The sequence below is a fragment of the Aquarana catesbeiana genome, linkage group LG04 (genome assembly GCF_042186555.1).
Source record: "Aquarana catesbeiana isolate 2022-GZ linkage group LG04, ASM4218655v1, whole genome shotgun sequence".
Taxonomy (NCBI): domain Eukaryota; kingdom Metazoa; phylum Chordata; class Amphibia; order Anura; family Ranidae; genus Aquarana; species Aquarana catesbeiana.
The window spans coordinates 186,590,227-186,608,275 of NC_133327.1; the positions used below are offsets into that span (position 1 = coordinate 186,590,227).

The following is an 18,049-nucleotide window of genomic DNA, read 5'->3' on the forward strand; positions in this document are numbered from 1 at the left end:
GGCGTCCCAATACTTTTGACAATATAGTGTATTTAAGCCTGGTTATGCAGATTTATTGGTGAGTTAATTATGGTTTTTCCATTTTTGTCATGATCCGTATGCTCCCAAAGATGCACAAACCTTTTTACTGGATTTAGTGAATTTTTGATTTTGGCATATGTTAAACAAAAGATCATTCCCATGTCAATGGGGAAAAGGGAAGGTCCTTAAGGCCCAACCATGGGCAAAATCTCCTTAAAGCCCAACTGTAGAAGCAGAATGCCAGCAGAGAGGAAGGACCCTGCGTGGGATGATCATTTGACCGTGTCTTAAGGTAAGTGAAAAATAGGATTTAGAAAGGCATTTTTCCCATCCCAGTGATCAGTGAGAGGGGGGTGGAAGAGAAGGATAAGAGGTGGGTTAATTCTATCCTACAGTCCGGTTCATCACTTGTTTTTTTTCTTGCATAGGCTATTCATCTCCAGTGTATCTAAGATATTTTGCATGACTAGCAAAAACACCTTAGTTATTGTCAAAGATTTACCAATCTACATGCTCAAACTTATCTAAGTTTTTTTTTTTATGAACTTGCAAGCCATATGAAATATTTAAAAACTAAAAGCCTGGCCTAAGTGCAAGCATTTCAAAATGACCGCTATTACCTCTGTAGCTTGAAAAAAAACCTTTTCTGTACCCCTATGTTGTCAAGTGTCTGCCTTTCTTGGAAATTGACTACTCTGATTTCTAAGCTGAGTCCCATCCACTTGCCTCCCCACCTGCTTTTCTGTCCGCTGAACTGTTCTGGACAAGGAAATAGCAGATGAGTAGGCCTTAGCCAGAAATAAGGGATGTAGGGCCTCCAGTAGTAAAGTGCGAAAAATGATGCCAAAAAGCATGTACATAAAACACAGCTATGCTCTTTTTTACAATAAATATGAAAAACAAAAATAAATAAAAAGTTGAGGTGAGCCTGGTCACTTGCACTATCAAGATCAAATGGCTGGCCTCTCACCCACTCACAGAGTTCTCTCTGCAGGATTCACACCATGGCTGGCCTTTTATGAATGGTTGAAAAATACAGGCTGTGGTGTGGAGTAGCCTAGCTATGTATAGTGTAGAGCAGATATAGATATCCATTGATTGTTGTAAATGACTCCCTAAATCAACAGTTTTTATTTAGTAGTATCTGCTTTTAGACAGGGTTTCACTTTTAAATGTTTAAATTGTCTGATAATTGACTTTTATCAACACTGAGAAGTAAAATAACTATGATCACCAAGTATTTCCAGCAATTAATGCTTTCAAGAAAAAACTTTGTCACTCTTCCTATTAGACGATTTGTTAGTTTCTGGGCAGATCACTATTACAAAATAACATACAATTACATATCAGGCTCAATTCTACAAACTTTATACAAGGATAACGATTATTGTTTTGTGCCATGTGACTGTAGTTTTAAAATCTAATTGGACTGTAAATTTTCCAAAAATCTCATGGTTTAGCTTTGTGAATTGAGTTTACATATATCTTATGAAGATAGAACCAAAAATGACTTAAAAGCTAATTGTATAGCAAGCAGAATTGACCAGGGCCTAGGATTGATTATAGACAGTAAGAAAACAACCCCTTGATTAAACATTTGTATTACCTTGCTTTCTTCTGTGAGTCTTCATAAGAAAAGTGTATATTCTTATAAATTAAGATTTGTGGAATTTTGTAGTAAACAATTAGCCAATCAATTACCATTTCTGTTATGATGAAATTAAATTTAAACCCATCCATTGACAACATTTAAGGCAGCAGATATTCAGTCAGTCACTGAGAGTCTGCACAAATAACATGCTACATGCATTTCCTATCTTTGGGGATGTCTACTTTAACCTTTTAGGAATTACAACACTTTTAACTCCATAACGTTTCTGTAGGTATTCATGAGTTATTATACCGCTTTGTACTAGTGCAAGCTTTGTACTAGGGCATGCTCATTAAAGTCCTGATGGTTCCTGAATGACCACATACCGTTTAGAGTGATCACCTTGTGTTTTGCATTGCAAGTGCAGATACAGAGAAGGATAATTTTTGCAAGTCACTGTCCAATGAAAAGTGAGATGTTTATTCCAAGAGTATTAATCCATCTTTCATTCAGTCTACAGAATAATAGTTTGTTTTATACTTTGGTTTTACTTTCATTTCTCACTTTCCCTATAAATACCTCCTATGTTAAGGTTTCCATGTATGGATTCACCATAAGGATGCATGACTTATACTAATCCAGGCTGGGTGGAGGACACTCTAAAAGTCTTCTCAGTTTCTTGAAGTTTGTATTCTATGTGCAGTTTTTTAAAGAGCATTTGTCGAAAAGGTTGGCACATAAAAAAATAAATAATAGGGTCAAGACATACATTGGCAGCTGATAAAAGCAGTGTCACCTCTTTGACATAAAACAGATTGTTTTGATATTGACAGCTGTAACCGTTGGAGGCGGTTTGGCTTATGGTGTATGGAATTCGGCACATGTGGTAAGGAACAAAACAGATGAAGAACACAACTAAAATACTGTATATATTCCTCGTAGACTTTCTGCCAGCATTTGAACCTCTTTTGAACCTTTGGTGAGATTGGTATATTTTCCTTGATATTGAAGCATAAAATATAAGAAGAAGGATAAGCACAATAACAAATATAGTTATGCATATATAATTAGAAGCCCGATGCCATTGGATGCCCAGATAGCTTTTTAGTTTGGCACAAGATGGGTTTGTTGTTTCGTCAACAGTTTGGTTGGTCAGTATCATATTTGGGATAGAAATAAAAGCCATGCCTGCCCATATTAATGCTGAGATGACCTTACTGTGATAAAGATTTTGAAAGGAAGAGTTATTCATGGGTCTCACAACCTTATAATAACGATCAAAGCCAAGAATCCCCAAAAATATGATTCCAATGTACATATTCAGGTAAAACACAACTGCTGAGTATCTGCAGACAAACAGACGTAATTGCAAATTTCCTAATCCAGCATCGCTTATGATTTTCATGGGGAATGTGAGAGTCATTAAAAGGTCGGCAATCACAATGTTTTTCAAGTACACAATAAAGCTCCTGTTACTGGGAATGTAGCAGAAAATCCACAAGTTTATCCCATTTAGGAAGAAGCCAATGATAAAAACAAAAGTGTACATGGTGGGCAGGACCTTGGTTACTACATCTGCATTTGGATAGCATATTTCTGAAATATTAAACGTGGATTCTGTGAAATTATTCATTTTTAATTTCAAGATAGATGTATTTTTCTTAATTGACTATTTTATTACAGCACTAACAATAGTGAGATATGTGCAGAATGATAACAGGAATTGATGTTTGCTCCTAATGGATCCCAATCTAATTTGTGAGCGTTTAGTTAAAAAGGTGCAGATAAAAAATGCAGTAAACAAATTATGGTTAATTCGGATGTTGATTGTCTTCTTTTTTCACATCAGAGTGAGTCTTCTGCCTTGTCGAATGTGATATTCATTTTAAATAGGAATATGGCCATTATCCATAACTATGATCACTGAGAACAAAAGCTCTTTTGTTATGCTTGTAGAAATTCAAATAACTTGTTTCTGAAGCATTAAAAACTTGGTGGAAGTTGTTTGTATTGGATGTGTTGTGTTTAGGGATAGGAGTAGATCATTTCCCAGTAGATGGATTTCTGTCCAGGTGGAAAATTTTTCTTCAATGCTGATTCGTCTTCCCTTAGTTTACTGTTTTCTGTGGCCTCTGATTGCTTCCAGTAGGAGCTGCAAAGACAAAGAAAGGCATTGTAGCTTTATTTAAGTAATCGTTTTCCACTTAGAAATTTTTAGACATAGTGCAGAACAGCCTATATTTGTTCTTGATGTAGACCTTACAGTAAATTTACAAGTCTGCATGAATAGATTCCTGCCATAATATACATCAGTAGCATAATTTTTCAAAAAAGCGACATCTTTTATCAATAAAAAGTAGTCCTTGAGCTACTTGAGTCAAGTAAGTTTGCCTAGGGAGAGATAATGCCATCAATCTGCAAAAGGCAGGAGAAATAATTTCCTCAGCCTCCTCTACCTCAGTCATTAAACTGCAACATTGTCATTTTATAGCAAGTCACAAGCTTGGAGGTTACAGTGGGATCCAAGATTGACACAATTTGATCATCTCTAAGCCAGCATCTAAGGCCGATGACATACAAGCAATTTTCTGGCAGCATTTTCCCCCATTTGTTATAGCAATTTGTCACTTTAACAAAAAGAAAAACGTAATTATTTTCCATGGGAACGCTAACCATGATATTTTTTAAGTGATTTGTCGCGCTGACGCTCAGCGATTGAGATTGGGTCAGCAGAATAATCACTAGTGACCATCACTCGTAATGCTTTTCTATGGAATGTTGCAGTGATCGCTATGCTTAGCTACAAATTGCTGAAGGAGAACGATATGTAGCAAGGCACAACCCAATGCTATAGCAAATCAACAGCAACTCTAGCAATTAAAGCGGTAGCTGCAAATCACTGTTAACTGCTGGCATTAGCAATTTGTAGCAAAGATTGATCTCTGTGAAAAAACACCAATGTGCCATCAGCCTAAAACTAGAAAGTTAATGCTAAATCTGAAAAAAGGTAGTGATGGTCTTCTCATAAGAAAAGCAGATAAAGGTATTGTCAGGAGGAGTACTGTGATCTCCGTTAGAGATAATAAATAAAGTTTTAGGTAGGCTATAGATGGTGCAAATTTCTTTCTTGCAACCACAGGTTGCAGGAAAGAAATGCGCATGATCCCCCCCCATTAACACAGACAGTGCCGATAGGGAAATCCCTCCTGCCGAGACATTGTATTCCCCCGGCAGGGGAAGCCGTCCCCACTGGGAGAAGACAATGATTATTGCTAGCAGCCGCTAGCGATAATCACAAATAAATCCGGCAGGCTGATCGATCAACTTGGTACATTCAGCCTGCCCATACATGAATCAAATCTCGGCTGGTTCTGCAGGATTTGAACCGTCTATGGCCGTCCTTACACTTATACGTTGCTTAGCATGCATGCGCTTAGGATGAAAAACATGTATTCTGCTAGGTTCACTTCAAACACTTTAAAGGGGTTGAAAAGGTAAAAGTTTTTTCACCCTAATGCATTCTATGCATTAAGGTGAAAAAACATCTGACAATACCGCCCCCCTAGCCCCCCCCCCCCCGTTTTACTTACCTGACCCCTCGAAAGTTCCGCGCTCACCCCCGACATCCTCTTCGCTGCTCAGCCTGGCCGTTGATTGGTTACAGTGGATGGATTGAAAGCAGCGCAGCCATTGGCTCGCGCTGCTGTCAATCACATCCAATGACGCGGTGCGCCGTGATACAGTGAGCGGCTATGGCCACCGGCTGTATCACGGGAGCGCGCCCGCAAGCACTCAGCCCCATGCGAGGGAGCTCGCATGAAAGTGTTGAGTCCTTGCGAGGGGGAGCTGAGACAGCCGCCGGGGGACCCCAGAAGACCAGGATCAGGGCCACTCTGTGCAAAACGAGCTGCACAGTGGAGGTAAGTATAACATGTTTGTTATTTGAAAAGAAAAAAAAATTATCTTTAGTGATCCTTTAAGAACTCATAAAGCCACACACACACCTCTTAACAGCTATTACTAAAACTTCCGGTATTTCTTTTGCATTAAATGTGTTGAAGGCTGTGTACATGTAATATTATACTTATAGACCTAATGCAAAGTTCCTCTAGTTCCCACCCTCTTTTCTTCCCACACAACTGCCTGCTGAGTGTTAGTGAATGACGCCAATTGGCATGGCAGATAACATCTATAGGCAGTAGACTGACTTCTGTGTGCAGCAAAGTGTTTTAATAGACGAAATGACTATGCTCCATCCTCAACAAGTAACATGAGCTTGGGATAGTGAACATAATGGTTCCAGTCTGTATTGACAACCCCTGTACCAGTTAGCACTTCTGATGTGCATTACCTTTGTAGGAGGTACAGGTGAAAGAGATTTTATGGTAATTTTTATGTACTTTTGCAGGACATTTTTCATTTATAATCCTTTACTAGTCGACCCCAATATTTCATATTCCTGATATGTATCTGCTATACTATGTATTAGTATGAGAAAGTATCCTGTTCTCTTTGTATCAGTGGCGGCCTGTAATGCAGGGCGCAGGGGCTATGCCCCCCTATCCATGCGTCTGGCCCCCTAATGTACATGCGGGCCGCTGGACAGATGGATTTCTATGGGGTTTTTTTTAAGCACGTGATTAGAGCCAGAGGCACTAATAGGCTTCAAAAAAGAGTGGACTTGGGGTGCAGAGCCCCCCCCCCCCCCCCAGTTGTGTGACAATAGTGAATGAATATTCGCTATTGTCTTTGATTCTCCTCCCGGCCAATCAGGAAGCGGGTCCTGAGGCCTGTCACCCGATTGGCCGAAAGGAAAAGTGATCCTATTGGCCTAGGAGGAGGAGGGAGAAGACGCATGGTGGAAGCCCTTGTGATGCAGAGGAGGAGGAGAAGATGCAGGGGAAGCCACCGCCTGTCGCCTGGAGAAAGCGCCGCCCATGACCCAGATGGGGTAAGCGCGGGCCTGATGACCGACCGACTGGTGTTTCTACCAGTAACTCTGCTTTCTTATTAAAAACTGACCACACTAAGCAGGAAAGCTCACCGTGGTCAGTTTTCTAGCTATGCTGGGAACTCGGTGTACTCTCCTCCAATGATCAGACGTGTCCTGACATGACCCCACTGCACAGCCTTTCACTGGGAAGCTCAGTGAGCCCCTCCCCCCAGCTCTTATGCAGCTGAGAATAGAGGGAACAGAAGGAATATGATCACTTATAAAAAAAAGGAAAAAAAAAGGTATTTATAATTTTTTTAATCTATACATAAATGTTTTGCCTTTCATTTCTATTTCAAACTTAATGGGTTGTTTTACAAGGTGTTCGTTTACAATTACTTTAAGCTGAAGTATGTTAAAATGAAACCTGTCAATCCACCCTGGTTCTCACTCAAAATTCATGTTAAAATAATCCAAAAAAAATTCTGGTGAGGTTCTATGCCATTCCAGCGAGCGAGAAATGAAGACTCATCAATGGTTTAATGTGAGAGGAAGAGCAGCTGACACCTCCTTACTTCCTCTAGTGTGCATTTGCTGATCCCTGTGAAAGTATTAACCTCACGGCTTTCTGTCTTCGATTAGTCAGCAGAATATTATTACTGTAGCTACAAGGGTGTACTATATGTTAGTAATTATCCAGTCAGAGGGTTGTATCGTAGTGGTACAATGTTTCTTAAAGAGGGGATTGGAATCCTACACACAAGTCAGGGGGAATGTAAATTATATAGTGAAAAGACATTTCCTTTTGAATTTTTTTTTTCTATAAATTGCTTATATACACAATATGAACATGTCTGATAGAGATCAAACAATATTTAATAATTTAACTTTTACATTTTTTTTTTACTTTCAATTCTTGGTTAACCACTTCAGCCCCAGAAGATTTGGCTGCTCAATGACCAGAGCATTTTTTGCGATACGGCACTGTGTCGCTTTAACTGACAATGGCGCAGTCATGCGACGATGTACCCAAACAAAGTTGATGTCATTTTTTTCCCACAAATAGAGCTTTCTTTTGGTGGTATTTGATCATCTCTACGTTTTTTATTTTTTGCGATATAAACAAAAAAAGAGCGAAAATGTTGAAAAAAAACACAATATTTTGTACTTTTTTCTATAATAAATATCCCCAATTTTTGTTTAAAAAAGTTTAGGCCGATATGTATTCTTCTACATATTTTTGGTAATAAAAATCACAAAAGTTCTAGCGTCTACAAAATAGGGGATAGATTTATGGCATTTTTATTATTTTTTTTTTTTTACTAGTAATTGCGGCGATCTGCGGTTTTTATCGTGACTGCGACATTATGGCGGACACATCGGACACTTTTGACACATTTTTGTGGCGATTGACAATTACACAGCTATCAGTGCTATACATTAGATTGTAAGCTCTAACGAGCAGGGCCCTCTGATTCCTCCTGTATTGAATTGTATTGTAATTGTACTGTCTGCCCTAATGTTGTAAAGCGCTGCGTAAACTGTCGGCGCTAAATAAATCCTGTATAATAATAATAATAATAATAATGTATCCAATTAAGCAGTACACCCTAAAAGTTACAATATTATATTAATATAATTAATTTTAAACTTAATTAAATATTGTAACGTTTAACTTGAACTGCTTGACTGGATATATTATTATACCCTCCCCCACCCCCCTCTTGTTTGGTATCATATAGTCTCACCAACCTTCCCCAGCTTTTCCCTATGTATTCTAGGGATAGATACCTGGGTATTCTAAGGTTTAGGAACACAGCATTGTAAATTTAAAAGTCAGCAGCTACAGTATTTGTAGCTGCTGACTTTTATTTTTTTTTTCTGAAGCAGCCTGGAGCTCTGCTCTAATCAGAATTAATATGTGTTTATTCATTATGTTATTAAGTTAAATTAAATTTCCTTATTCCCAGTTGATTTTGTTTGCTGGGCCGCACACATACAAATTAAACGAATGGTTTCTCAAGTTCAACCCCAATTTAAATAGAATCTCATTAGAATATTCATACTTTGCTCACTAGAATAAAATGGAATGGATCCAAATCAATTCAGATCATTTGTTATGTCGTTATGTTATTTTATGCTATATTTTGTTTATGTTAATGCTTCAAACATTAACAAAGGGTCCAAACTATTGTGTCGTGTCATCTGAATGAAATTAATACTTTTATTGTTTTTGTTATAACTTATTTTGGATTTGTTGAAATTTGTTAATATTGTGATTCGGAGATAGGATACATCCGAATCTTCAAATCATGCCAATTTTGTCTGAATTTCAATTAGAAAGGAAACAAATTGTCCACTGATTGGTTACTGTGCAGAGCTGCACGCTCCAGTTTTAGTAAATCCACCCCAATGTAACAATTCCAGAGAACACTGCAGGGAATTAGCAAATAAATGTGATCAACCATGGTGCTAAGCAACTGTAGGAGGAATCAGAATGGGACGAAGTGCTTCATACACATGGTCTCCTGGGTGGGGATTTTAATAAAGAGTTTTAACGTGTGATTACCCTTCTTCCTAGTCATCCTATTCATCTTTGAAATGTGTGACATTTGTACAAGTAATCAAGAGGAAGAGTGCAAAGTCTTGTTGGCTGCAGTCTGTTCCACAAATATCTTCTTCCTCTTGTGTAGTAGCAAATGATAACACAGCCTTACAGCAAACTATACCCTGCTTACTTCACCTGTCAGTCACTGATACAAAACATGAAATGATGTACAGTGGAACCTCGGAGTGCGAGTAATGCGGTTAACGAGCGTTTGCAATACGAGCACTGTATTTTTAAAAATCGTAACTCGGTTTGCGAGTGTCTCGCAAAACGAGCACGATTCAAACCAAAGTGGTGTGCAGTACCGCTTTTGGCCTGAGGTGGGGGGGCGCCGGAGTCGAGCAGAGCCGAACGTCCCCGATCGGCGCCGTTCGGAAATGCACGGAAAGGCCCGAGGACAGCACGGCTAACCTCGGCAAATCTCTGGCAGGAAATCTTTCCGGGGTTTGCCGAGGTCAGCAGAAGTGTCCTCGGGCCTTTTCAGCCTTTTCCGAGGCTCTCCGGCGCCCCCCTGCTTCTGGCCGCATGCGGTATAGCATCCCATTAAAGTCAATGCGGAACAAATTATTTTCATTTCCATTGACTTCAATAGGAAAACTCGCTTTGATATGTGAGTACTTTGGATTACGAGCATACTCCTGGAACGGATTATGCTCGTAATCCGAGGTTCCACTGTATATGTTCGTGTTTCTAGAGAGGGTTACTTACAATTAGACATGCAGTGGTGATGTGAGGCAAAATGGACAACGAGGAAAATGCTTAAGAACATACAACATTATCATCTAAACCGAGTTTAAAATAAAACGCGTTGACCCATATTGGCTGAAGCTTATAAATTTTATTGCATTTTCCCTTATCTATCTAAAATAAGTGCCTGGGTTTGTTACTGTTTCTGATCACTGATCAAATTCTATCATATATTAAGTGCTAGAGCATTAGAATGTGTACGGTTTCCTATAACTATATCATTTTCATGTAACTTAATTTCCAGAGAAGTAAACACAGTTTCCTGTCTCACACTCATTGAGTATTTAATAGATATAATGAGATGTTTTCGACAAATTCTCTAAGGACTCATGTCCAGTTTCAATATCCCTAAGCCCTTTTAAATGGAAAATACCATATTTCCATTAAAGGAAGTTTTTTTTTTACTAAGCTTTACTTCGCTTTTTTTGTGTTACATTAATACAGCATCCAAAGAAGACAACTTGGCTGAAAAGATTCATTTTAAATCTCTTACTGTAAACATTTTAAAAGGTTATTACATTTTGGATAAATTGGTTAGCAATGCGTAAATAAAGGATGAAGCATAAGATGCTGGTAACATCTGTTCAGTGGTGAACTAGAAGTACTTGTAATTCCTGCTTCCTGACAGCTTTCTGTGTTTTGCAACTCAAAAGCTTGAGGATTTGCAGTATTTTACTGCTTTTAATAAATTGGTTATTGAAATTAAAGTGATACTACAGTACTATCATCAGTTGCATGGATACCTTGTTTTTTTTAAACTAAAAAAACATTAAAACTGTGCTTGTGGTTTCATTATCTACTTATCTACTTGCACCTAACCTAAAAATAAAAGCATACAGGCATACCCCACTTTTAAGTACACAATGGGGTTTATTTACTAAAGCTGGAAAGTGCAAAATCAGGCTCACTTCTGCATAGAAACCAATGAGCTGCTAACCACAGGTTGTTCAATTAAGCTTTGGTAATAAAACCTGGAAGCTCATTGGTTTCTATGCAAAAGTGAGCCTGATTTAGCACTTTCCAGCTTTAGTAAATAAACCACATTGTGTACTTAAAAGTGGGGTATGCCTGTATGCTGTATTTTGGTGCTTCAATCCTTACTGCCTGGTGCAGGAGCAGAGCTGATCATAACAACTACACAATGATTTCACCTCTCTTTATTTTTAAAGTTGGCATGCTCTTATAAATTATGACTTCTGCTTTAATTAATATTACAGTAGGTTATCTTCCAGCATAAAACATTTTGAAAACAAATTGCCTCATGCTTACATAATAATATAAAAAAAAATAAAAGCCAGTATACAAAATTATATGATCAATTGTATAGCTTTTTGCATGCATCAAATGAAAATAGAAAAGCATGGTATTAAATGTTATTACTACATACCTGCTGAAGTAGATACTTGGTGGACTGGCTTTCACGCCTCCAAGAGATGCAAAGAACTATTTGAGGCTTAGTAATGTCTCAGAGGAGGTCCTAAAATTTCCCTTGAACTATTAGTCTGATTTATTGGAAAAAAAAATCGTTTTGGAAAAGCCCACTCACTGACAAGAAGCCTGAATGTCAAATTTTACAGATGTGCACAAGTATTTATATAATACAAACTGTTTTCTGTGTTGGGGCGTTTTATGCAGAAAAAAGTCAAAAAGTAGCAACCCACGGTCTTCTATAGAGCTGAATGAAGAATGCCTTTCCCATGTCTGTTGCTGACCTCTACACTTCTGTAATATCAACTTCCTTACTAACAGCAGAATATACTGAAAGATGACATATGCTCCATAATAACGCCTCTACTGCTGGATGAGACACTAAAACACGGTATTTACATGTTCACTCACAGAGAAAAATGTGATTGCACTGTAAAGAATTACACTTTTTTTTAGATAAAAGTTAAAGAGATTGACTTGTAATTTTTTTTTTTTTTTGTAAATAAATTTACCAATGTGTGATAATGTTTTAAAAACAGTTTTTCTTTGTTTAATTTTGGCAACTATATTGGGTCAGCATATATGCAGCCTCTTCTTTCAGTTTGGAAGTGTAAAGCCTTGTACACACGATCAGATTGTTGGGCAACAAAAGTTTGGGCGTTGGCCCAAACTTGTCATGCATACACATGGTCACACAATTGTTGGCCAACAATTACAAATGTAGTGACGTACTAGACGTACTCCGTGGTCTTTCAGCTCTTCAGCACCACCCTTTGGGCTCCTTCTGCTAATTTTGTGTTAGTAGAAGTTTGGTGAGTGTTGATTCGTGCTTTTCTTTTCGCACTTTTATTTTTCACGTTTTTCATTTAGCGTTTTTCAGTTCTCGCTTTTCATTTCGTGCTTTTCAGTTTGTTTCTGAACGGCCGTTCGTCAACCAGACATGTTGCGGAATCGGAGAAGATAACATTTTATTTATTATTGCCCTTGGAGTTTACTTCAAATGACAGTTTGGGAGTAGGCACTAGGCAGTTACATTTTAAAAAATACAATGTAAAATTGACAAGGGACCTACATAGTTGTATCTTTGATCTTAAAAACTACGGGATAATGGTGTTGTGGTAACTTGCCCAAATAAAAATAAAAAAGCATAATAATATTATTCTTGATATCACTAGAAAAAAAAAGTCTTTGAAAATTTGTATTCAATAACTCCATCAGTATCACCAGTAAAGCAGCTTCATTATTATCCCATTAAAGAAGAAGAGAATTGTGCGCTGCATTTGGAGATTTCATCATTTGCAACATCATGAATGTTAATTCTCCATTACGAACGCTGGTTTACAAGACCGACCACTTCTGGCTCGTCCTTGCTTCCGAGCATGTGTGTTTGTACTTTGGACTTTTGTTAGACGGACTTGTGTACACACGATCGGATAATCTAACAACACACATTTGTTCACGGAAAATTTGAAATCCTGCTAGCCAACATTTGTTGGCGGAAAGTCCGACAACAATTATCCGATGGAACATACACACGGTCAGATTTACCGCCAACAGCCTGTCATTGAACATTTCCCGTCGGAAAGTCCGCTCTTGTGTATGCGACTTTACACAGTGGTTGTGGTTCCTTCTCACTAGAGATAAGGTTCAAATTTGCCACAGCCATAGATTCACAATTTCTTTTTTTTTTTTCAAGCAGAATGCAATGTATGGCCCAAAAAACATGATTTACATGTTGAAGATAGCCAATAAGAAGGCTTTTGGATAAATCGCTCCCCTTAAAAAGGGGGGTTTCGAGCAATTAAGTGTATTATATAGCTGCTGTAGGAAGAGGATAGGGAAGCTGACAAAATGCATAGGGAGAGATTAGGGTCAGTTTCAGTTAGGAAACTATACTTCTGATTGTTACTTCTTTGGACAATCACCCCTGTTTTATTGATTTGTTTTTTTGTTCCTATTACTGGGGGCTTTTTTGTCTTTAATTTTAGTTTGTGGTTGATATGAGGGCAGTAGCCATTTTTTGTATCAATTAAAAATGGTCTCTGTCTAATGGGAATCGTATTTTGAGGTTATCCTTTTTCTTTTTTTTCTTTTTTTGAGGGGGGGGGGGGGTACATTTTTGTAATTTTATGTTGATTGGTTCTTTTGTTTACATTGGGGTCCTCAAAGTGCAGCATTCACTTTTTACCTACCACCTACTTTTGGACCTGCCTTTCTTTTGCAGCAAGCCACTGCATTATTTGAAAAGAAAAAAAGCACAGGAACAGTGAGCACCATTTCCACCTCACATTTTATCATTTACATTCACCACACCCTCCTACCCCCCATAATAATTATTATTTGCTAGGTAAAGAATGGTTAGGCATATTCTCTGTGATTAAAACTGTGCTGCTGCTGGACATTTTTACAATGTTACTATCTGCAGTTTCTTCTTTCTTGTAGTAAAACACCTGCCTTTGCCGTCAGTCTTTAGTACATTTTGGTTTTGCTCATTAAAACTGTTCTGCTACTGGTCAATTTTGCACTGTTGTAAACATCTGCAGTCTCTTATTTTTAGCCTGAGTTTGATAAAAATAGTCAAGCGACCAGAGAGCCTCAATGAACCATTGACCAATTTTTTTCACCTGTGCCATGTGTCGCAGCTAAAACACCCTTTAAAAAGATTTTAAATTGAACTAGGTCAAATTGAGTGCTTCTGTATGCAAGCTGATTGTGGTAAAAAAAAGGTTTCATAGTCATGTATGAGCTGCTAGAATATGCTGTCACTGAGACTGTACATGAAAAACATACTGTTCCATAACACTATGCGCGACTTCCCTAAAGCCTGTAATATTGTATGTTCTATATTTTTTGGTATTTGTCTCCCCTGGCAGTACCCAGCTTTCCAACAATAGTTTGCCTATTAGTTCTTAAAATGTCAGAACTGATAAACAGGATTCACCCTGTTCACCCATCTATGGTATTTGTTGTTATGTTTGGGTTCTGCAAATAGTGAATAGTGCAGTCCATTCTGTGTTATTTCAACAGTTGCTAAAATATCATGGTGAAGAAAGAAATATTTGGGTCGCAACTGCTAACCACCTTCTGAAAATCCTAGCAGTTATGCTGATCCAATTAATTCAGTACTTTGTAAATCCCTGATCTGAAAGATGTATGTATGCAGATCAGTAAGGTTCGATAAAAGTCAGAATTCCTTATCTGTATGCTTGCTTAGGTTCAGGGGTGTCACTAGCAGCAGCCACCCAAGGGCATGTGCCTGGCATCTGTTGCTGAGTGCTGACGCTGCAACTGTATTATTACTTTTTTTAATTTTCATGCTGCTTTGGCAGATGTCCACTTCTGTTCCTGTTTGCCTGCATGCCTGCCACCTGGCAGACCTGTAGCACAGAGCTCTGGAAAGATCTCCAAAACTCTTTTCTGTGCTAGAGGTTTGACAGGCAGAGCATCCCAGTAGTAGAGGCAAATCCTTGAGTCGGTATCCTGGCTGTGCTCTTCCCATTTCCCAGATCTCACAAATGATATATCACTTTAACCAGTAGTAGGTTGTGGCACACTACAAGCCAGGGAGTAGTGATACAAAAACTGCAAGGGGATGTAGAGACATGGAACCTATTGCATTAGCAAAAGTACAGAAGTCATAACTAATAGACACCAGGAAACATGTGGGCAAAAAACAGCTAGAAGCCAGGAAGGATGCCAAGTGCCACCAAAAACCCAGTGAGGCTGTGAGATACTATTTTAACCCAGTAAAGCATACAGGAAAAACACAAACCACATGTCTGCATTTGGACTTGCAGGACAGATAAATCACCAACATGATCTTTAACTACAGCAAAACTTCTTGTTGAATATGTCCAAATGTTCTTCTTGAACATATTTCCTGATGGTATATATTGTTTAGCAAATTTGGGTAGATTATGCTGCAATAAATTATGCTTTTTGGTAATATTTTGAGTTTTTAGTCTGTTTAAGTGGTGTGTTCATTAGGATATATGAAATATATTTTTGTGATTTGAGCTGTTTTGAGCAAGTTCCTTATTTACTTCGATATTTGTCTGTTTTTCTAAATGAGTCTATGTGCTTTCCAGTATCTATATGCTTTATAAATGTATTCATTGTTAAATTGTTATGATGAATTTACTATAGCCAGCAAAAAGTACCATGTAAAAATCACCACAGATTGAGCCCTGCCATTATGGTTTATTTCTTATTGAATTAACACATTGTTTGATATTAATAGTCATCTTTTGAAAAGTTATAGGAAAACACTTCTGTTAGTGGCTCTCTTTTCTATATAGTCACATTCCTCAGTATAAAAATATTAATTATTTTTAGAAATGTTTGCCTGCTACAGATGCTTATATAGTCTTTACCCATTGTAGACTCCGCCCACGATTGGATTGTACACACATCACCCTTACCATTATGTAGTCTTGGCACTTTATTTTCTCTAGGGAAAAAGAAAATCACATTTCTGCTTGGCTGCCAACACTTTTAATGATTGGAAAACCATGAGAGGTAAGTAAGTGACAAATAATCATGAAAACAAACACTGATGTGAATAAATGTGATCATGGGTAATGATGAGTAAATCTGCCTGTGGTTTTATTTGCAAAGGGTTTGACAAATCTCATTCAAAAAATCTCTTTGTTAAATTCTGTCCATTTTTAAAACTAATAGGCAAACTGGTTTCCAAAAAGAGGGCAGGGCACTAGGCACTGCCATAGTGCATCAAAAATGTATACATATTGAAATAAGCTCATAGCTGCAATAGCGGCTGTGAGCTTGTTTGTTGTGCAGCCAGCCCATAGCTGCTCGGTAAAAGTGATCTGGGTGGTTATAAAGTTCTTTTTACTGTACTTATGGGTGCTCTCTGCCCCCCCACCCACACACACAACGTCCCTGCTTTGTGGTTCCTGGACCCACCTGCTCCCTCCAGAAGCCTTGCACCACAACAGATGATGTCAGGATGGCAAGTGAGATGAGATTGAGGAACATCCGTTGCCCAATCCTCTTTGCACATTATGAACTCGGAAGCCCTCAGCCCTTAACAGTTTTACAAATGTAATGCCCAGTACACACGGTCGGACATTGATCGGACATTCCGACAACAAAATCCATGGATTTTTTCCGACGGATGTTGGCTCAAACTTGTCTTGCATACACACGGTCACACAAAGTTGTCGGATAATCCGATCGTTCTGAACGTGGTGACGTAAAACACATACGTCGGGACTATAAACAGGGCAATAGCCAATAGCTTTCATCTCTTTATTTATTCTGAGCATGCGTGGCACTTTGTCCGTCGGATTTGTCTACACACGATCGGAATTTAAAGGAACGGATTTTGTTGTCGGAAAATTTTATAGCCTGCTCTCAAACTTTGTGTGTCGGAAATTCCGATGGAAAAAGTCCGATGGAGCCCACACACGGTCGGAATTTCCGACAACAAGCTCCGATCACACATATTCCATCGGAAAGTCCGACCGTGTGTACAGGGCATCAGAATTCTGGCTTGAAAACACACAGCACAACTGTGTACACAGCAGATCAAGCACAGTCTTTGCTTCATTGACTGGAGCAGAGGCCAGGATAGACACCAGGGGTCTAATAGACCCCTGATATCTCTATAAAGAGTAGAGGAGGCTTGTTGGCTCTCTTGTGATAGTAATGCAGTTAAACATAAATAAATAAATAACCATATGTTGAAATGTAAAATATATTAAAATAAAAAATGAAAAGCACCTCGTCACACTGGGCATACAATATAAACGCAAATTAACACATACAGAACACATGTAAATGATTATGCAACATCCTAAACTGCTGTGCTGTAAAGGCATTATCTACTGTAAGTTTTTGCCTATTTGATCATTGGTAGTGATTAATAAATCTGTGTTTGATTCGCCAAGAGTTTGGTGAATCTCGTTCAAAAATCTTTTTAATTTTTGTCTATTTTTAAGGTGAAAAGGCAGACACTTGCCAAAAGGGTCAAAGGGCACTAGACACTGCCATACCATGTTAATTAATACAGATTAGAGGGCAAACTTGAGAGAATATCAATTCTATATTTAGTTCAGCAGTTTGGACGTACATAGTACATCCAAAATGTAAACAGATTGAAACAAGTTCACAGCTACAGAAGGGGCTGTGAGCTTGTTTGTTGTTTTTCAGCCGGCCCAGAGCTATTCTGCAAAAGTGCTGTGACTGGTTGGAGTTGTCCAATCACGTTTACTTTGCTCAGGGGTGCTGCCCCACCCGCCACCTCTCCCTTGCTCAGTTCCAGGACTCACCCGCTCCCTCCAGGAGCCTGGCACCACAGATAATGTCAGGATGGTGAGTTTAATGCGATCAGGGAACATTCATTGCTTAATCCCCTTTGTGCAGTGTGAACTCGGTTTCACAACTGTTAGAATCCCAGCTTAAAAGCTGGGTGCAAGCGGGTGTAGGGTGTAGCGGCTTCACAGAGGGAATCACACGTACTGACTTTATAAACCAGGCAACATTTCTTACCGGAGAGACAGTAGTAGAAAGAGTATTTACAGCAGTAATGCAAGTAGTTTCACTCCAAGCATGGAGGCATAGATACACAGCACAGTCACTTCTGATGTAAGCAGTATTTGTATTCATCAACACTATAGTCACTTTCCACTGACTGACACAATATAAATCCAAGCACACAATGCGTATCTGTAGAGGCTGATATTCACACATGTTACCC

At 38.5% G+C, this 18,049-nt stretch overlaps 2 protein-coding genes across 8 annotated transcripts in view; one reads left to right on the forward strand and one right to left on the reverse strand.

Annotated features, from left to right (window-relative positions):
* MED12L (mediator complex subunit 12L) overlaps window positions 1-18,049 on the forward strand; it is a 777,103-nt gene that overhangs the window by 270,084 nt on the left and 488,970 nt on the right. The window lies entirely within an intron of this gene.
* The window catches only part of LOC141139672 (P2Y purinoceptor 14-like), a 76,500-nt gene continuing 60,333 nt past the window's right edge, over window positions 1,883-18,049 (reverse strand). For 2 of the 3 annotated variants that reach the window (XM_073626002.1, XM_073626003.1), the window contains one exon: window positions 1,883-3,764. In XM_073626002.1, the coding sequence (XP_073482103.1) occupies window positions 2,241-3,245 (1,005 nt within the window). In that variant the 5' untranslated portion in view covers window positions 3,246-3,764 and the 3' untranslated portion in view covers window positions 1,883-2,240. Of the gene's footprint in view, window positions 3,765-11,287; window positions 12,344-18,049 lie in introns of those variants that run through there. The other variant, XM_073626005.1, reaches the window with a different exon arrangement.